The sequence below is a fragment of the Amblyraja radiata genome, chromosome 43 (assembly GCF_010909765.2).
Source record: "Amblyraja radiata isolate CabotCenter1 chromosome 43, sAmbRad1.1.pri, whole genome shotgun sequence".
Taxonomy (NCBI): Eukaryota; Metazoa; Chordata; class Chondrichthyes; order Rajiformes; family Rajidae; genus Amblyraja; species Amblyraja radiata.
Genome location: NC_045998.1, coordinates 7,173,875 through 7,193,417, shown reverse-complemented (window position 1 = coordinate 7,193,417; position 19,543 = coordinate 7,173,875). Strand labels below are relative to the sequence as shown.

General features: G+C 48.4%; 1 protein-coding gene across 1 annotated transcript in view; it reads left to right on the top strand.

Annotated features, from left to right (window-relative positions):
- The window catches only part of LOC116968016 (myelin-associated glycoprotein-like), a 9,087-nt gene extending 1,147 nt beyond the window's left edge, over positions 1 to 7,940 (top strand). Inside the window, exons 4-6 of the mRNA XM_033014648.1 lie at positions 1,768 to 1,787; positions 7,474 to 7,623; positions 7,745 to 7,940. Of these exons, the coding sequence (XP_032870539.1) occupies positions 1,768 to 1,787; positions 7,474 to 7,623; positions 7,745 to 7,940 (366 nt within the window). The remainder of the gene's footprint in view (positions 1 to 1,767; positions 1,788 to 7,473; positions 7,624 to 7,744) is intronic.
- The last annotated feature ends 11,603 nt before the right edge of the window (positions 7,941 to 19,543 follow it).

Genomic DNA, 19,543 nt, shown 5'->3' with positions numbered 1-19,543 from the left:
CACAAGCAGTGTTTGAGTTGATTTTGTAGTAACCGGAACCGACCCGCCTCGCAGGGTAATTGACATTGCGGGGGAACTTTTTGTGTGTGATATAGGGTTAGATTCATAATTCTGTTAGTTCATAATTCTGTTAATTCTTGTTAAAGAATAAAATGTTTATAAACACACATACATGAAAATGATATAAATGCATATAATCATATAACACACACAATTATATTTCTTCTGAGCCAATAATGAACTTTATTTCAGACTAGACAAGGGACATTAAATAAGAAACATTGTAAATAAGAAACATTGTAAACCTCCCTGCAACTCCACACACACTAGGCCTTATCCCCCCCCGGCACTCCCTCGCCTGCCCCCTCACTACAATGTCTCCCCCCCACCTATGCCCCTCTCCCCTGGCCCCACACTCCCTCTCCCGCTGCCCCAGGCCGCACACTCCCTCTCCCCTGGCCCCACACTACCTCTCCTCGCTGCCCCGGGCCGCACACTCCCTCTCCCCTGGCCACACACTCCCACTCCCGCGCACTCCTTCCCCCCGCTGCGGAAACAAAGATCCGATCTTTGGCCGGAAGCAAGATGGCGGAACAAGATGGCGGGGGCTGGTTGCTAAAATGAGTCATATAATCACCCATGAATCCGTCCATGAGCGTACTACACGTTTGCGTGAGAGTAACCCATCTTGCTCTGCTATAAGATCTTTGATAGTAAGTGTTCAACTGCAGTTCACCGCTTGTACTCCAGATGGCGCTGCGCGGCAACGGGTCGTGACCTCGCCTGCCATGCAACCTCCATATATAAGGGGTTCCAGCACCCACCCGCTCAGCATAGTTGCCCTTTCTCAGAAGCCTTTGAACATAGCCCAACTGTAGTCTGGTCCGGGTCGAGCGAGATTTGAGTTTGGTCCGAGCTGCCACCCGGTTTTCCTTCATCCAGCCATTCCGACTAATTACTGTACACAGAATGAGGAAATCATACCGCAGTCATCCTTCTAACAGCTTCTGGGGGAATATAGTTGGGCACGTACGATTGGTGAAGCAGCGCTTCATCTCATTGGTGCTATGAAACAGTCCGATCAGAGAGCTGGTTCATTCTCCAATGAGCAGGCAACAACAAAACAAGCGCGGAAAATAATCGTCAGTTGCCAAAATGACCTGAAATATGGTTAAAAGGAAAAATATTTTAGAATAGTCCAGAAGAATGTCAATTCCAATCTATGTGTGGACATTTGAACACAACGAACTGCAGATGCCGGTTTATACACAATAGGATACAAAGTTCTGGCATAACTCTGCACATCAAGTGGCATCTCTGAAGAACATTGACAGGGAGGGGAGGGGGGGAGGTGAGGAAAGAAGCTGGAATAGGGGAAATGTATCTCCTCAGTACCCCACAACTCCGCTCTTGCACGCCCCCCCCCCCCCCACCCCCAGTTGCAACAGGGACACAGTTCCCCTAGTCCCCTTTCACCCCATCAGCTGTCGCATACAATACATAAACCTCGGACATTTCCGCCACCTCCAATGGGAACCCACCACTAGCCATATCTTCCCATCTCCACCATTTTCCGCAGTGATTGTTCCCTCCACAACTCCCTGGTTGACTCATCGTTTCTGAACCAGGCAAACCCCTACCCAGGTACCTTCCCCTGCAACTACAGGAGATGCAACACTATACTTCCTCCCTTGACTCTGTCTGCAGACGTCGACAAGTTAGGTAGTGTTTCATTTGCACCTCCTCCTACTGTATCCGCTGATCCAGGTGTGGATTCTGATGTATCGGTGAGACCAAGTCTAGACGAGATAATCGTTTCACTGAACACCTCTGCTGAATCCACCTTGGCCTAAGTTATCTCCTGATGGCCAAAGTCTTTAACTCCCTTTACCAATTCCCATACTGACCTTACTGACCTGGGGATCCTACGTTGTCAGAGTGAGGCCAAATGCAAATTAGAGGAACAACATCTCAAATTCCACTTGGGCAGCTTGCAACCCAGGGGTATGAATATTGATTTCTCTAACTTCAAGTAACCCTTGCATTCCCACTTCCTCCATTCCTCCCCACCCTAGTTGTCATACTAGTTTCACTGTTTAGTTTATTGTAAAATGTACTGAGGTCCAGCAAAAAGTGTTTGGTGCGTGCTATCTAATCAGCGCAAAGAATATACATGATTACAATGAAGCGGTCGACAGTGTACAGATACAGGATAAAGGAAATAACATTTAGTGCAAGACTGGTGGGGTACCGCAAGGCTCGGTGCTGGGACCGCAGCTATTTACAATATACATCAATTATTTAGACAAAGGGATTCAAAGTAACATTAGCCAATTTGCAGATTACACAAAGCTGGGTGGGAGTGTGAACTGTGAGGGGGATACTATGAGAATGCAGGGTGACTTGGACAGGTTGGGTGAGTGGGCAGATGCATGGCAGATGCAGTTTATTGTGGAGAAATGTGAGGCTATCAACTTTGGTAGCAAAAACAGGAAGGCAGATTATTATCTAAATGGTGTCAAGTTGGGAAAAGGGGGAAGTACAACGGAATCTGGGTTCCTTGTTCATCAGTCAATGAAAGTAAACATGCAGGTACAGCAGGAAGTGAAGAAAGCGAATGGCATGCTGGCCTTCATAACAAGAGAATTTGCTTATAGGAGCAAAGAGATGCTTCTGCATTTGTACAGGGCCCTGGTGAGACCACACCTGGAGTATTGTGTGCAGTTTTGATCACCTAATTTGAGAAAAGACCCAGGATGGGGGGACTGTGATAAGATGAAGGAATGGAACGACTGGGCTTGTATTCACTGGAATTTAGAAGGGTGAGAGTGGATTTTATAGAAACATATAAAATTATTAATGGATTGGACATACTAGAAAAAGGAAACGTGTCCCGATGTTGGGGGAGTCCAGAATCAGGGCTACAGGTTAAGAATAAGGGGTCGGTCATTTAGAACTGAGAAGAGGAAAAACTTTTTCATCCAGAGAGTTGTGAATTTGTGGAATTCTCTGCCTCAGAAGGCAGTGAAGCCGAATCACTGGATGCATTCAAAATAGATTTAGATAGAGCTCTTGGGGCAGCGGAAATAAGGGATATGGGGAGAAGGCAGGAATGGTACTGATTGTGGATGATCAGCCATGATCACATTGAATGGGGGTGCTGCTAAAAGGGCCGAATAGCCTAATCCTGCACCTATTTTCAATGTATCTATGTAAATAATTTTATTAAAATAAAAAAATATATAGTACAAAGCCAAAGCCCTAAGTCTTCGAGTCATAGTCATCAGTCTGAAGAAGGGTTTCGGCCCGAAACGTCGCCTATTTCTTTCGCTCCACAGATGCTGCTGCACCCGCTGAGTTTCTCCAGCATTTTTGTGTACCATTAATAATTTTATATGTTTCTATAAAATCCACTCTCACCCTTCTAAATTTCAGTGACTACAAGCCCAGTCGTTCCATTCCTTCATCGTATCACATTACCCCCATCCTGGGTCTTTCCTCAAATTAGGAGACCAAAACTGCACACAATACTCCAGGTGTGGTCTCACGAGGGCTCTGTACAACTGCAGAAGGATGTCTTTGCTCCTGTACCCAGTGGCCGATTAGGAAAAGGGGAGATGCAACAAGACCTGGGTGTCATGGTACACCATTCATTGAAAGTAGGCATGCAGGTGCAGCAGGCAGTGAAGAAAGCAAATGGTATGTTAGCATTCATAGCAAAAGGATTTGAGTATAGGACCAGAAAGGTTCTACCGTGGTGGTCCCTGGGGGGTATGCCACTCCTTGGATCAGCCCCCTCGCCGATTGAGGGTCAGGGGCATTGGTCTGCCACGGGGTTTCCAGATGACCCTGGATTTAGTGCTCTCGAGGTGTGTGTGTGGTGTACGCTCGCTGTAGGGATTAAAAGACTACTGTTTGAACATGCCTAGCGTCTGGCCTTTTCCTGACCTCGTCCATGCCACTACACTACTGCAGTTGTACAGAGTCTTGGTGAGACCACACCTGGAGTATTGCGTACAGTTTTAGTCTCCAAATCTGAGGAAAGACATTTTTGCCATAGATGGAGTACAGAGAAGGTTCACCAGACTGATTCCTGGGATGTCAGGACTTTCATATGAAGTAAGACTGGATAGACTCGGCTTGCACTCACTAAAATTTAGAAGATTGAGGGGGGATCCTTCTGAAACCAGAACAAGAGGTCACAGTTTAAGGATAAGGGGGAAATCTTTTGGACCGAGATGAGAAAAACATTTTTCACACAGAGAGTGGTGAATCTCTGGAATTCTCTGCAACAGAAGGTAGTTGAGGCCAGTTCATTGGCAATATTTAAGAGGGAGTTAGATGTGGCCCTTGTGGCTAAAGCGATCAGGGGATATGGAGAGAAGGCAGGTACAGGATACTGGGTTAGATGATCAGCCATGATCATATTGAATGGCGGTGCAGGCTCGAAGGGCCGAATGGCCTACTCCTGCACCTATTTTCTATGTTTCTATGTTTACTCAAATCCTCTCGTTATGAAGACCAGCATGCCATGAGCTTTCTTCATTGACTGCTGTACCTGCATGATACTCTCTAGAATTTAGGAGATTGAGAGGGGATCTTATAGAAACGTACAAAATTCTTAAGGGGTTGGACAGGCTAGATGCAGGAAGATTGCTCCCGATGTTGGGGAAGTCCAGGACAAGGGGTCACAGCTTAAGGATAAGGGGGAAATCCTTTAAAACCGAGATGAGAAGAACTTTTTTCACACAGAGAGTGGTGAATCTCTGGAACTCCCTGCCACAGAGGGTAGTCGAGGCCAGTTCATTGGCTATATTTAAGAGGAAGTTAGATGTGGCCCTTGTGGCTAAGGGGATCAGAGGGTATGGAGAGAAGGCAGGTACGGGATACTGAGTTGGATGATCAGCCATGATCATATTGAATGGCGGTGCAGGCTCGAAGGGCCGAATGGCCTACTCCTGCACCTAATTTCTATGTTTCTATGTTTCTATGATTACTTTCAGTGACTGATGTACAAGTACACCCAGGTCTCATTGCACTTCCCCTTTTCCTAATCTGACACCATTCAGATAATAAACTGCCTTCTTGTTCTTGCCACCAAAGTGGATAACCTCACATTTATTCACATGTTTCTGTTTATTTACAGAAGTCTCCAAAAAGTGCATAAAATATTTACATGAATGTTTCGAGAATTTACAAGAATTATCCCGGGAATGGAATAGTTATATGGACGGGAAAGGAATGGAGGGTTATGTTCTGAGCACAGGTATATGGGACTAGGGGAGAATACGTGTTCGGCACGGACTAGAAGGGTCGAGATGGCCTGTTTCCGTGCTGTAATTGTTATATGGTTATATGGTTATAATGATTGGGTTAATGTATGGTGAGCGTTTGTCGGCACTGAGTCTGTAGTCGCTGGAGATTAGAAGGATGACGAGGGACCTTATTGAAACTTACCGAATAGTGAAAGACCTAGATAGAACGGATGTGGTGAGGATGTGAGAGGCTAGGACCAGTGAGCAAAGCCTCAGAATAAAAGGACGTACCTTTAGAAAGGAGTTAGAACATAGAACATAGTACATCACAGGAACAGGCCCTTCAGCCCACAATGTCTGTGCCGATCATCTTGCCAAGTTAAACTGATCTCATCTGTATGTAAATGTATAAGATCATGAGGGAAATAGGGTGAACGCACAGTTTTCTACCCCCCAGGCTAGGGGAATTAAGAACCAGATAACATAGGTTTAAGATGAGAGGGGAAAGATTAAATAGGAACCTGAGGATCAACTTTTTGACACAGAGGCTGGTGCGTGTAAGGAACAAGCTGCCAGAGTAGGTAGCTGAGGCAGGTACTATCACAACGTTCAAAAGACACGTAGACAGGTACATGGATAGGATAGGTTTAGAGGGATATGGGCCAAACAGAGACAGGTGGGACTAGTAAAAATGATACATGTTCTCTCTTCAGTTTAAACCAGCATCTCTGCAGTTCCTTTATGCACATAGAGATGGGACATAGATAGAAACATAGAAAACATAGAAAATAGGTGCAGGAGGAGGCCATTCGGCCCTTCGAGCCAGCACCGCATTGTGATCATGGCTGATCGTCCCCTAGCAATAACCCGTGCCTGCCTTCTCCCCATATCCCTTGACTCCACTAACCCCTAGAGCTCTATCTAACTCTCTCTTAAATCCATCCAGTGACTTGGCCTCCACTGCCCTCTGTGGCAGGGAATTCCATAAATTCACAACTCTCTGGGTGATAAAGTTTTTTCTCACCTCAGTCTTAAATGACCTCCCCTTTATTCTAAGATTGTGGCCCCTGGTTCTGGACTCACCCAACATTGGGAACATGTTTCCTGCATCTAGCTTGTCCAGTCCTTTTATAATTTTATATGTTTCTATAAGATGCCCCCTCATCCTTCTAAACTCCAGTGAATACAAACCAAGTCTTTTCAATCTTTCCTCATATGACAGTCCAGCCATCCCAGGGATCAATCTCGTGAACCTACGTTGCACTGCCTCAATCACAAGAATGTCCTTCCTCAAATTAGGAAACCAAAACTGTACACAATACTCCAGATGTGGTCTCACTAGAGCCCTATACAACTGCTGAAGAACCTCTTTACTCCTATACTGAAATCCTCTTGTTATGAAATGTTGTTCGGCGTGGACAAGTTAGGCCGAAAGGCCTGTTTTCACGCTGTATGACTGACTTTGCGCTTTGTGTTTGCACTATGTTATCTTTTGATGTAATACATTTATTTTTCTGTTATGGCAGAAGCAGTATAATCCGAACAAGTGTGTGAGGAGTTGCACTTTGGGAAGTCCAATGAAAGGGGAAATACTACAGTTAATGGCAAGAACCTTAATATAAAGGTGTCCAAAGGGGAGAGAAAGTGGAGGGGGGTGAGACAGAGAGGAGAGAAGGATACAGAAAAAAATAAAGAGAGGGAGGGAGAGGGGAGAGAGACGGGGCATACAGGGAGACACAGAGAAGGAGGGGAGATAGATATACAGAGAGAGAATGAGAGGAAGAGAGGAGAGAGGGAAGGAGACTGAGAGCGGGATGAAGAGAGCGGGTAGAGACAGAGAGAGAGAGTGAAAGATGGGTGGCGAGAGGGGAATGGCAGAGAGAGAGGGAAAGAGAAACAGAGAAAGTGTTAAAAGAGGAAGAAAGAGATGGAGATAGGAGCGTCAGAGGTATAGGCATAGAGAAAGGGATGCAGAGAGAGGGATGGAGAGTGTGAGAGAGAGGGATATATATATATATATATATATATATATATACGAGAGAAACAGATACAGAGAGAGAGAGGGAGAGAGAGAATGTAGAGAGAGATGCAGAGAGAGATAGATTGAAGGAGAGTGGGAGAGAAAGGAAGAGAGGGAAAGACAGTGGGAGAAATACAGAGAGGAGTGACACTGGACATTAGCCTACCCACTTTCACTGTTTGTTGACTGTCCCACCAGGGATATGAACATATTGGACCTGCTGTATGCCAATGATAAAGAGGCCTACAGCTCCATAGCCCGTCTGCCACGGGGAATATCCGACCACAACATGGTTCACCTCCTATCCAGGTATAAGCCAATGATCCAGAGGCTGCCTGTGTCCACAAGGTCAGTATGGAGGTGGTCACAGGAGGGCTATGACGCTCCACAGGGCTGTTTTGAGGACTAAGATTGGGACACCCTTGTCCCCATGAAGAGGACATTGATGACTGACAGACTGTGTTATCAGCTCCATTAAGTTCTGTGTGGATAACGCATCAGAGGAGACTGTACACTGTTTCCCCAACAACAAGTCCAGGGTCACCAGTGACATAAATGCCCTTCTCAACCAGAAGAAGAGGGTCTTCAGGAATGGTGACAGGAAGGAGGTGAAACAGGCGCAGAAAGACCTGAAGGCCAGACTGAGACAGGGCAAGGACGACTGAGGAAGGACATTCTTGCCATAGAGGGAGTACAGAGAAGGTTCACCAGACTGATTCCTAGGATGTCAGGACTTTCATATGAAGAAAGACTGGATAGACTCGGCTTGTACTCGCTAGATTTTAGAAGATTGAGGGGGGCTCTTATAGAAACTTACAAAATTCGTAAGGGGTTGGACAGGCTAGATGCAGGACGATTGTTCCTGATGTTGGGGAAATCCAGAACAAGGGGTCACAGTTTAAGGATAAAGGGGAAATCTTTTAGGTCTGAGATGATAAAAACATTTTTTACACAGAGAGTGGTGAATCTCTGGAATTCGCTGTCACTGAATGTAGTTGAGGCCAGTTCATTGGCTATATTTAAGAGGGAGTTAGATGTGGCCCTTGTGGCTAAATGGATCAGGGGGTACGGAGAGAAGGCAAGTACAGGATACTGAGTTGGATGATCAGCCATGATCATATTGAATGGCGGTGCAGGCTCGAAGGGCTGAATGGCCTACTCCTGCACCTATTTTCTATGTTTCTATGACTGCAGGTGGAAACCTCAGCAGAACAACAAGAGGGATGTGTGGAACGGGATGAAGAACATTACAGGCTACAAGGAGACTAGTGGCCTGGGGAGGGAAAGCAACCAGGATTGGGCCAACGAGCTAAACCTGTTTTTAATAGATTTGATGGTGGGGCCTCTGCCCACCCTCCCCCCTGCTCCCCGACAGTCTCTCCCTCTCAATCCCCCTGATCCACTTCCTCTGCCCTTTCTTTGCCACGCCAGACAATCAAGGCTGAGCTGGTGAGGAAGGAGCTGAGCAGATTCCACCCAGGCAAATCTACGAGTCCCAATGATGTCAGCACTAGGGTACTCAAGGCATGTGCCAGCCAGTTATGTAGAGTACTACAGCTCGTCTTTAACCTGAGCCTGAGAGGGTTCCTGTGTTAAGGAAGACATCCTGCCTTGTTCCTGACCAGAGAGGACGTGCCCCAGCCCCTCCAATGACTACAGACCATTGGCTCTGAATTCAGACATCATGAAGTCCCTGGAGAGGCTGGTGCTCACTCACCTGCGACCCCTAGTTAAGCCCTAACTGGACCACCTGCAGTTCGCTGACCAAACAAACAGTGCCGGCCTTAGGAGGTGCGGGGCCCAATTGTGAAACATTTTGGTGAGCCCCAGGTTCCCAGCCAAGGTCTGTAGAATCATAGAAGTACAAATAATTTATATCTCTATGGTAGAATGGAAAGTAATCAAAATGTGCGCTTAAAAAGTGCCTGCGAATTAATGGACCAAACAGATCTAAGCTACATTTTAATACAAAATTGCATACATGTAAACCTACAAGTAACAAACAAAATGTGTAGATCACCTCTGAAATGTACATAGTTACAATACCACTTGTTTTAGTGACTGAGAAATGAAAAAAAAAAAATTTAACTAGATCCTGGAAAACCAATAACATTTGGCAAAAACAGTCCAGGAATTAAATTTTGGGCTTCTACCGCATCCTAACTTAGTTGTGTGTGTGTTAGTTGTCTATGTGTGTGTGTGTGTGTGTGCGCGTATGTGTGTGTGTGTGTGCGTGCGTGTGTGTATGTATGTGTGTGTGTGTGTGTGTGTGCGTGTGTGTGTGTGTGTGTGCGCGTGTGTGTGTGTGTGTGTGTGTGTGTGTGTGTGTGTGTGTGCGTGTGTGTGTGTGTGTGTATGTGCGTGTGTGCGTGTGTGTGTGTGTGTGTGTGTGGTTGTCTGCGTTATGTGTGTGTGTGTGTATGTGCGTGTGTGCGTGTGTGTGTGTGGTTGTCTGCGTGATGTGTGTGTGTGTGTGTGTGTGTGCGTGTGTGTGCGTGTGTGTGTATGTGCGTGTGTGTGTGTGTGGTTGTCTGTGCGTGATGTGTGTGTGTGTGTGTGTGTGTCTGTGTGGTTGTCTGTGCATGATGTGTGTGTGTGTGTGTGTGTGTGTGTCTGTGTGTGTGTGTGGTTGTCTGTGCGTGATGTGTGTGTGTGTGTGTGTATGTGTGTGTGTGTGTGTGTGTGTCTGTGCATGATGTGTGTGTGTGTGTGTGTGTGTGTGTGTGTGTGTGTGTGTGTGTGTGTGTGTGTGTGTGTGTGTGTGTGTGTGTGGGAGGGAAGGAGAGGAGGGTGTGAGGGAAGTAGAGAAAGAAGGGAGGGAAGGAGAGAAAGATGGGGGGGAAGGAGAGAAAGAAGGGGGGGAAGGAGAGAATGGAAAAGAGAGAGAGGAAGGAGGGAGGGAAGGAGAGAAAGAAGGGAGGAAGGAGAGAAGGGAGGGAGAGTGCCGGCGGCAGGAGCGGATGCCGGGGTCCGGTCAGACGGGTGTGAGCTGAGGCCTAGGTTTGTAATCGTTGCTCCAACCGCCTGCTCAGCCCTCCCTGTATTGTTCACCGCGTCTCCCCGGGGAGAGAGAGGGGTGCAGCCGGTGCTGTGTGCATGAAGCACAGCGACTGGAAGGGCGGGAGCGCTGTCCCAGGATGGTGAGGGAATTACCTGCCTCCCCCTCTTATCCATACACCCCTCACACCTACCTCCCCGTTTACCCCTTTCTACCCCCTCCACCCCTCTCTCCCCCCTCCACCCAGGGTAAATCTACCCGAGCCGAGAGTAGATTACTCAGGCGCAGGGCCCAATTGGGAGCAATTGGTCCAATTGGCTTAAGGCCGGCCCTGCAAACAAAGATGGGCTTTACGACGCCATCATCCACCTGGTCCGTCGATCCTATGCTCACCTGGATAAGCCGAGAAGCATTGTGTGAGTCATGTTTTTTTACTTCTCCAGCTTTTAACACGATCTGGCCTGCACTGCTTGGGAGCAAACTGACGAAGATGTGGGTTGATGCTCCATTGATGTCCTGGATCACCAACTACCCGACTGACCGACCACAATATTACATGTTACAGAACTGTGTCTCGGACATGGTGGTGAGCAACACAGGGGCCATACAGGGGACGGTCCGCTCTCCCTTCCAGTGTACCATCTGCACCTCGGACTTCAGTTATAACCTCGTCGCCTGCCATCTGCAGAGGTTTTCAGCTGACTCTGCAATTAGGAAAACCCCTGTCCCCTGTTTCCATCAATGCACAGTTTACCAGGGAGTACAAATATTTTGGAGAGTGCCTGGACAATAAACTGGACAGGTCCAGGAACGCTGATGCGCTGTCCAAGAGAGAGAGCCGCCTGTACATTTTGGGAAGTCTCTGCTCCTTCAACGTCTGATAATCGATGGTAGCCAGTGCCATCTTCTTGGCTGCCATGTGCTGGGGGAGCAGGGCGAAGTCTGCAGATGGCTCAACCCCTCCATGACACACTGGTTAACCTGTGGAGCACCCTCAGCAACAGATGGAGGACAGGGCGCCACAGGAGACCCGTCTTCCCTGTGGCTATCAAACATTACAACTCCTCCCCCTTCTGTCGTGAGGTAGATTGAGACTGACTATCCCCCTCCCCCCCCCCCCCCACACTCCCCGTCCTCCCGTCCCCCACCTTCTCAATCTTTGCACATCCCCAATGCCTTTCCACTCGTCCCTTTAATTTCATTTTTCATGTATGTTGTGTTGTTCTTAACTGTTGGCCCTCCTGGAATAAATAAAGTTCTAATGTATTGTATCGTAAGAGTGGGAGGGAGGGAGAGAGAGCTACAGAGAGAGTTTCTGGTAAACAGGATGTGTGGTGTCATGCTTTGACAACTCAGGGTTGACGGCATGATTTAATTTGGGCGTCGCACTGTGTCGTGTCACGGTGTTGGACACCTGGAGCCTCCGAACCCATGGGCACCTGGCCAAAGAGGCATCTGCTGCCCGCCCCCTCTCACTCTCGCTCTCGCTCTCTCTCCGCGAGGTATAAATAGAGGCGAAGATGCATTTCCTCTATGTTCACTTTCACCGACCACATCGACAGCTGTGTGAGAGAGAGGGGGGGGGGGGGGGGGGGGGGGGGGGGGGGGGTGAGAGAGAGAGGGAGAGGGGGAGGGAGAGGGGGAGGGAGAGAGAGGGGGAGAGTGAGAGGCAGATAGAAAGGGTAGGTGAGAGACACGTGATAGGGGTAGAATTAGGCCATTCGGCCCATCAAGTCCGCCATTCAATCATGGCTGACCTGTCTCTCCTTCCTAACCCCATTCTCCTGCCGTCGCCCCATTACCTCTGATAATTGCACTAATCAAGAATCTATCCATCTCTACCTTAAAAATATCCACTGGCTAGGCATCCACAGCCTTCTGTGACACAGTTTCCACGCTCTGACTAAAGAAATTTAACCTCATCTCCTTCCTAAAAGAATGTTCTTTAATTCTGAGGCTATGACGTCTACCTAGCCTAGATTCCCCCACTAGTGGAAAAATCCTCTTCACATCCACTCTATCCAAGCCTTTCACTATTCAGTTTGATTCAATGTGGTCTCCCCTCATTCTTCTTAAACTCCAGCGAGTACAAGCCCAGTGCTGACAAACGCTCATCGTAGGTAAACCTACACATTCCTGGGACCATTTTTGTAAACCTCCTCTGGACCCTCTCCGGAGCCAGCACATCCTTCCTCAGATATGGTGCCCAAAATGCTCACAACATTCCGAACATGGCCTTTCCAGCACCTTTTAGAGCCTCCACATTACATCCCTGTGTTTATATACAAGCCATCTTGAAGTAAATGCTAGCATTGAGTTTGCTTTCTTTGCTACCAATTCGAATTGCAGATCAATTTTTTGGGAATCCTGCACCAGTACGCGCAAGACCCTCCTATTTCTGGATTCTCTCCCCGTTTAGAAAATAGTCTACGCTTTTACTCCTACTACCAAAATGCATGACTCCACAATTTGCTACATTATATTCCGTCTACCACTTCTCTGCCCACTCTACCAACCTGTCCAAGTCCTACAGAGTCCCTGCTTTCTCTACTCGACCTGCCCTTCCACCTATTTTCATATCATCCGCAAACTTGACCACAAAACCTTCAATCCCCTCGTCCAAATCATTAACATACAACATGAAGAGTAGCGGCCCCAGTACTGATCCCTGCGGAACTCTGCTAGTCACTGGCAGCCCACCAGCAAATGGCCACTCCTTGTCTTCTGCTATCCATGCTATCTGCTTTGATACCGTGATCTCATCTTCATTAGCAGCCTCGCGTGGCACCTTGTCAAAGGTCTTCTGAAAATCTAAGTAAACAACATCTACTGATTCTCCTTCGTCTGTCCTGCTATCTACTTCTTCAAAGAATTCCAGTGGATTTGTCAAGCAAGACCTCCCCTTCACAAATCCATGCTGGCTTCGACCGATTTTATTGTGAACATCTAAGCACTCTGTAATCTCATCCTTAATAATGGACTCTAAAATCTAACCAACCACCAGTCATACTTCAGCGAAGTCAACCTATAGTTCCCACAAGTCTGCTTTGCTCCCTTCTTGTGCAGAGGGGAATATTGGCAATTTTCCAGTTATCTGTCACCTCTCCTGTCTCTAGTGATTCTTGAAATATCATAATCAATGCCTCCACAATCTCTAAAGCCACCTCTTTGAGAACCCTGCGGTGCATGTGGTCCATCTGGTCCAGGTGACTTATCCAACATCAGCCCTTTCAGCTTCCCAAGCAACTTCTCTATGAGTCATAGTCATACAGCACGGAAACAGGCTCTTCGGCCCCACTCACCCACGCTGATCAACATGCCCCATCTACACTAGGCCCACCTGCCTGTATTTGGAGGAGTGGGTGATGGAGGAAGGGACGGTGATTTGGGAGGTGTGTGACAGACAATGCAGTGGGATTTTCACAGTTATTTAATGTGAAATATATTTGGTATTAAAGATTGTTTGTTTTACTATTTATTATGGTGGTGGGTTTTGTTTAGTATTGTATTGTATTGTACTTATAATTTGTAAATAATACATTTATTTTTGGTTAAATAAAGTTTGTGTGTGTGTAATGGGACAGTGTGGCGGGAGCTTCATTTTTTTCCAATTAACAATGAGTTTTTATTAATTTAAACACAAATACAGAGCACTAAACAAAATCAAGATCCCGTCAAAGTTATCAAATTAAAATGTTGTTAACCTTAGCGACAATACTCGACATCCCACAGCGACAAGCGTTGATGGAAGGCTTCAAGAGTTCCCAATAGACATTGCGTGCTCCCTCTAATAGAAAGATAGAAACATAGAAAATAGGTGCAGGAGTAGGCCATTCGGACCTTCGAGCCTGCACCACCATTCAATATGATCATGGCTGATCATCCAACTCGGTATCCTGTATCTGCCTTCTCTCCATACCCCCTGATCCCTTTATCCACAAGGGCCACATCGAACTCCCTCTTAAATATAGCCAATGAACTGGCCTCAACTACCTTCTGTGGCAGAGAATTCCACAGGTTCACCACTCTCTGTGTGAAAAATGTTTTTCTCATCTCGGTCCTAAAAGACTTCCCCCTTATCCTTAAACTGTGGCCCCTTGTTCTGGACTTCCCCAACATCGGGAACAATCTTCCTGCATCTAGCCTGTAAAACCTCTTAAGAATTTTGTACGTTTCTATAAGATCCCCCCTCATTCTTCTAAATTCTAGCGAGTACAAGCCGAGTCTATCCAGTCTTTCTTCATATGAAAGTCCTGACATCCCAAGACTCAGTCTGGTGAACCTTCTCTGTACTCCCTCTATGGCAAGAATGTCTTTCCTCAGATTAGCAGACCAAAACTGTACGCAATACTCCAGGTGTGGTCTCACCAAGACCCTGTACAACTGCAGTAGAACCTCCCTGCTCCTATACTCAAATCCTTTTGCTATGAATGCTAACATTCCATTTGCTTTCTTCACTGCCTGCTACACCTGCATGCCTACTTTCAATGACTGGTGTACCATGACATCCAGGTCTCGTTGCATCTCCCCTTTTCCTAATCGGCCACCATTCAGATAATAATGCTCTCCATGGACACATGGGCACGGATGTAGGCCCAGAAGGAGAGGGACAGGCAGTCGACTGTGGCAGAACCCTCCAGTGCCCGCTGCCTGGACCCACGGATGGCCCAAGAAAAAACTGACAGGGAGATTCCACTGTCCCGATCGACCATCCCCCCCCCCCCCCCCCCCCCACTCCGTGCCAGATGACCAAAGATCAGAATGGTGTTGCCACTTTTGTGGGCTGGATGAGTCGGTGTTCCACGTATGTATGGAGTGTGTGAGGTTGAGCCTCTATTCCAATATAGAAAGGGGCTGCTCCTTGCCTTCTGGCTGCACTTCACACCCACCATCCTCATCTTTGGACACCCTGTGCGTAGGGGAGAGGGTAGAGCTGAAGATGTCCTGGTTGGATTGCTCCTGGGCCTGGCCAAGCTGACTATCTTCGAGTCACGGCGCCAGGTGGAAGAGGCCTCTGCCCGAGCCGGCTGCCTGCCCTTTTTCCCGGGTGGTACTTGAGGAAGAATGCGTGCTGTCCACGGGCTACCTGGTGATTTCCGGTATCGCTGGGCACCACGGGGTGTGGAATGTATTCTTAATAAGGATGGGGAAATAGTCATTTAAGATTATTTGTTTTACTTGCATTATGGTGGTCGGTTTGTGAGTATTTTATTCGTTTTGTACATATTATTGTAAATCATTGATCACATTTATTTTTGGTTAAAAAAATAAACGATGCGGATGGATAGAATGTGTGATGGGATGGTGCGGAGAGTGGAATGTTGGGCAGGATAGTACAGGACAGGTGGACTATGTGTTTGGACAGTGCGAGTGTGTGATGGGATGGTGCAGAAGGAGGAAGTTGTGGGTGACGCGACTGTGCACAGGGTAAACTCCCCCTTCCCCCTGCTGTGCGATACAAGTGAGGGGTGTGTGGGCGTTCACAATGAAGAATTTAGCTCTGTACCTGTTTGATGTACCTCCTGCAAAGAATTTCACTGATCGAGACCAGACGACAGCATCTACATCGACAGAGGCAGTGATCGCCCTTCCTCAAGCAATGGAGAGGTGGGAGGGCAGAAAGGGAACGAGGGATACAAAAGGAGAGAGGGAAGAGGAAGAACAGGGAGAGACAGCGAGAAAGTGGGAGAGGGAGAGAAAGAAAGAGAGTGAGGGGGGGAGGAGGTAGGAGAGAGAGAGGGGAGATGGGAAAGACTGGGAAGAGGGGGGAGTGAGAGGGATGCAGAGAGTGGTGGGAAGAGAGGGGGAGACAAGATGCATGTGAGTGGCTGTGTATGGGGAGAGATAGTGGGTGATAGAGTGGGAGACAGACGAGAGAGAGAGAAAGAGAGAGAGGGGAGAGGAGAAAGAATGGGAAGAGGGGGGAGTGGGAGGAGCGCAGAGAATGGAGAGAGAGAGAGAGATGAAATGGAGAGAGTGAAGGAGAGGAAGGAAGGGAGAGAGAGAAGCAGAGAAAGAAAACGGAAGGAAGGCGAGGGAGACAGATAGGGAGAGAAAGGGAAGGAAGGAGATAGGGAGAAAGAAGAGAGAGGGAGAGAGAGTGGGGGTGGCAGCAGAGAATGGAGGAGATAGGGTGAGATAGGGCGAGGGATTTCTGACTAACTACCGTGAGAGGGGAGATTATCAGATGAGATTATCACTGCACTGTTGATAGACCTCAGTGGCCCTTATGTGTGAAAGAGAGAGAGGGAGAGAGAGACAGAATGTGGGTGTGTGAGAGAGAGCGAAACAATGGAAGAGAGAAAGCAGAGAATGAGGAAAAGTGAGAGTGGAGAAAGGGAGAGGTAAAATGAAGGCGAGGGACTGCACTAACTGCAGTAAGAAGGTAGGAGAGAGGGGGGCAAGGGAGGGGGAGGAGGGGGTAGAGGCAGGGGGAGAGGGAGGGGAGAGAGGGAGGGGAGAGAGGCAGCGGGGGAGAGGGAGGGGGGAGAGGGAGGGGGAGGGGAGGGGGGAGAGGCAGCGGGGGAGAGGGAGGGGGAAGAGGGAGGGGGAAGAGGGAGGGGGGAGAGGGAGGGGAGAGAGGCAGCGGGGGAGAGGGAGGGGGGAGAGGGAGGGGGAAGAGGGAGGGGGAGGGGGAGGGTGTAGGGGAAGAGAAGAGAAGGGGGGACGGAAGGCGGAGAGGGAGGGGGTAGGGGGAGAGAAGGGAAGGGGGAACGGAAGGCGGAGAGGGAATGGAAGGGGGAGGAGGGGGAAGGGAAGGGGGAAGCGGGTGAGGGGGAAGGGAGAGAAGGAAGGGGGTGAGAGAGGGGGAGAGAGAGAGGTGCAGTGACGCGGAGAGAGAGAGATGGGAGGGAGAGAGAGAGCGAGAGGTAGGGGGGGAGGGAGAGAGGTGGGAGGTGCGGGTCGGAGAGAGAGCGGGGAGGGTGAGTGGTGGAGAGAGGGGGGAAGAGAGAGAGGAGCCGGGGAGAGACGGTGGGGGTAGAGGGTGGTTGGAATGAGGGAGAGGGAAGAGAGAGAGTGTGCAAAGATGGAAGGGCAGGGAAGGAGAGAGAGAAATATGCTTCGGTGGGGGTAGAGGGGAGTTGGGGTGAGACAGGACGGTGCGAAGGGAGCTTCACGCTGAGGTACGTTGCTGAGAGACGGCAACACGTCTCCGCGTAGAGTTTCACTCTTTATTTTTCTCTGTCCCATCACGCCGTCTCCCCGCCCTCTCCTCTCTCCCTCGCTGCCTGATGAGCAAGAGGGAGTTTCTGCACATTAACGCCCGCTGGTCCAAGGGGAGGAGGGAAGGAGAAGCTTCACGCTGTCTTGTTCATTCACTCTCCCCGGGCGATGTATGTTCGTGCGCGCTTACGTCTGGAGGAGTCGGCTCTGTGGTGGGATTTTCACATTTTCTCCCTCTTTCTCTCCCTCCCCCCGAGGAACAAAAAGAGGAAGTCCCTGTCCCACTTCACGACCGCCCGCTGGGCCAAAGGCGAGGAGGGAGGAGCTTCACTCTTTTTATACCCAAATAGATTTTATTCCACTTTACTTCGTAATCAAAGCACGTTGTGGAAGGATCAATACTGCGAAATAGCAGTTACAAACATCAATCAATCAATGGTCAAATGAGAAAGGACGATGCACTGGACCCCCGTGGCGACCAGCGGTCACTGAAGGTCCACGTGGGCAACGTGTGTTCCCTCTCCAGGGAGCAATAGACCCAAAAAGGGACAGGCAGTCGCCTCGGGCATGACCGTCCACAGCCTGCTAGCTGGACCCAGTGAATGGCCCAGGAGCAAACCAACAGGGAATGTCTTTACTTTGTGTACTGGTGATGTCTTTACTATTCATTTCATTCCGCTTACATGTTTTTGCTCTATTCGCTAAATTTTGTAAGGTGTCCTTGAGACTCTTGAAAGGCGGCCATAAATAAATGTATTATTATTATCTTCCCCCTAGCGACCGTGACCAAATATCAAGAGTGACACGACAAAAGTTCCCAATACAAATCAAAATCTTAATGGTGTTACTGTAAATAACACATTCGCAGTTAAAACAATTACTGTTACAAGCACTAGGAAGATCAAAACTGCCAATTAGCAATTTGCAAACATTCAGATGTGTCGGGCTGAAATGCAGCCAAACCTTGAGGAGCAGTGTCCCTATAGTCTTCTCCAGATAAACCAGTCAAAGTTGCTGTTCCAAAGGCTTTGATCCCAGTCTGGTTGAAGCACTTCAACTTCACTGCCTTTCCAAGAAACACTGTCCCATAGAAACATAGAAAATAGGTGGAGGAGGAGGCCCTTCGGGCCTTCGAGCCAGCACTGCCATTCATTGTGCTCATGGCTGATCGTTCCCTATCAATAACCCGTGCCTGCATTCTGCCCATATCCCTTGACTCCACTAGCCCTTAGAACTCTTTCTAACTCTCTTAAATCCATCCAGTGACTTGTCCTCCACTGCCCTCTGTGGCAGGGAATTCCATAAATTCACAACTCTCTGGGTGAAAAAGTTTTTTCTCACCTCAGTCTTAAATGACCTCCCCTTTATTCTAAGACTATGGCCCCTGGTTCTGGACTCACCCAACATTTTTCCTGCATCTAGCCTGTCCAGTCCTTTTATAGTTGTATATGTTTCTATAAGATCGCCCCTCATCCTTCTAAACTCCAGTGAAGACAAGCCTAATATTTTCAATCTTTCCTCGTATGACAGTCCCGCTATCCCAGGGATCAATCTCGTGAACCTACGCTGCACTGCCTCAAACACAAGGATGTCCTTCCTCAAATTAGGAGACCAAAAATGTACACAATACTCTAGATGTGTTCTCACCAGAGCCCTATACAACTGCAGAAGAAAGCCAACCTGAGCCAAGTGAATTGCTATGGGAGGGAGGTTTTCGACATAAATAACCATAATATCGACCCAGAACATGTCTCCCATATTTCCAAGTGCACCAGCCACTGTCGCTCCAAGGACTCTCGAAGAGACGCTTTCAAATATATTTTTTTAAAAGCCTCTGGAGTCCGGTGATGATCTGAGCTCACGTCCCACTGCCTTTGCTGCCCCTCCGCCACGTCGCCTTCCGAAATGTTGCTTCAAATCCTCCCAGCCATCAGAGCAGCTCTTCTCCTGTAGGGGCTTCACTGTGTGTGTGACTGGGAGGGAGGGGGGCGGAGGGAGGGAGAGAAGGAGTGGGAGATGGAGGATGGAGTGGGAGAGAGAGAAGGGAGTGAGGCAGAGATGGGGGGGGTGGGGGGGAGAGGAGAGAGGAGGGGAGGAGAGAGAGAG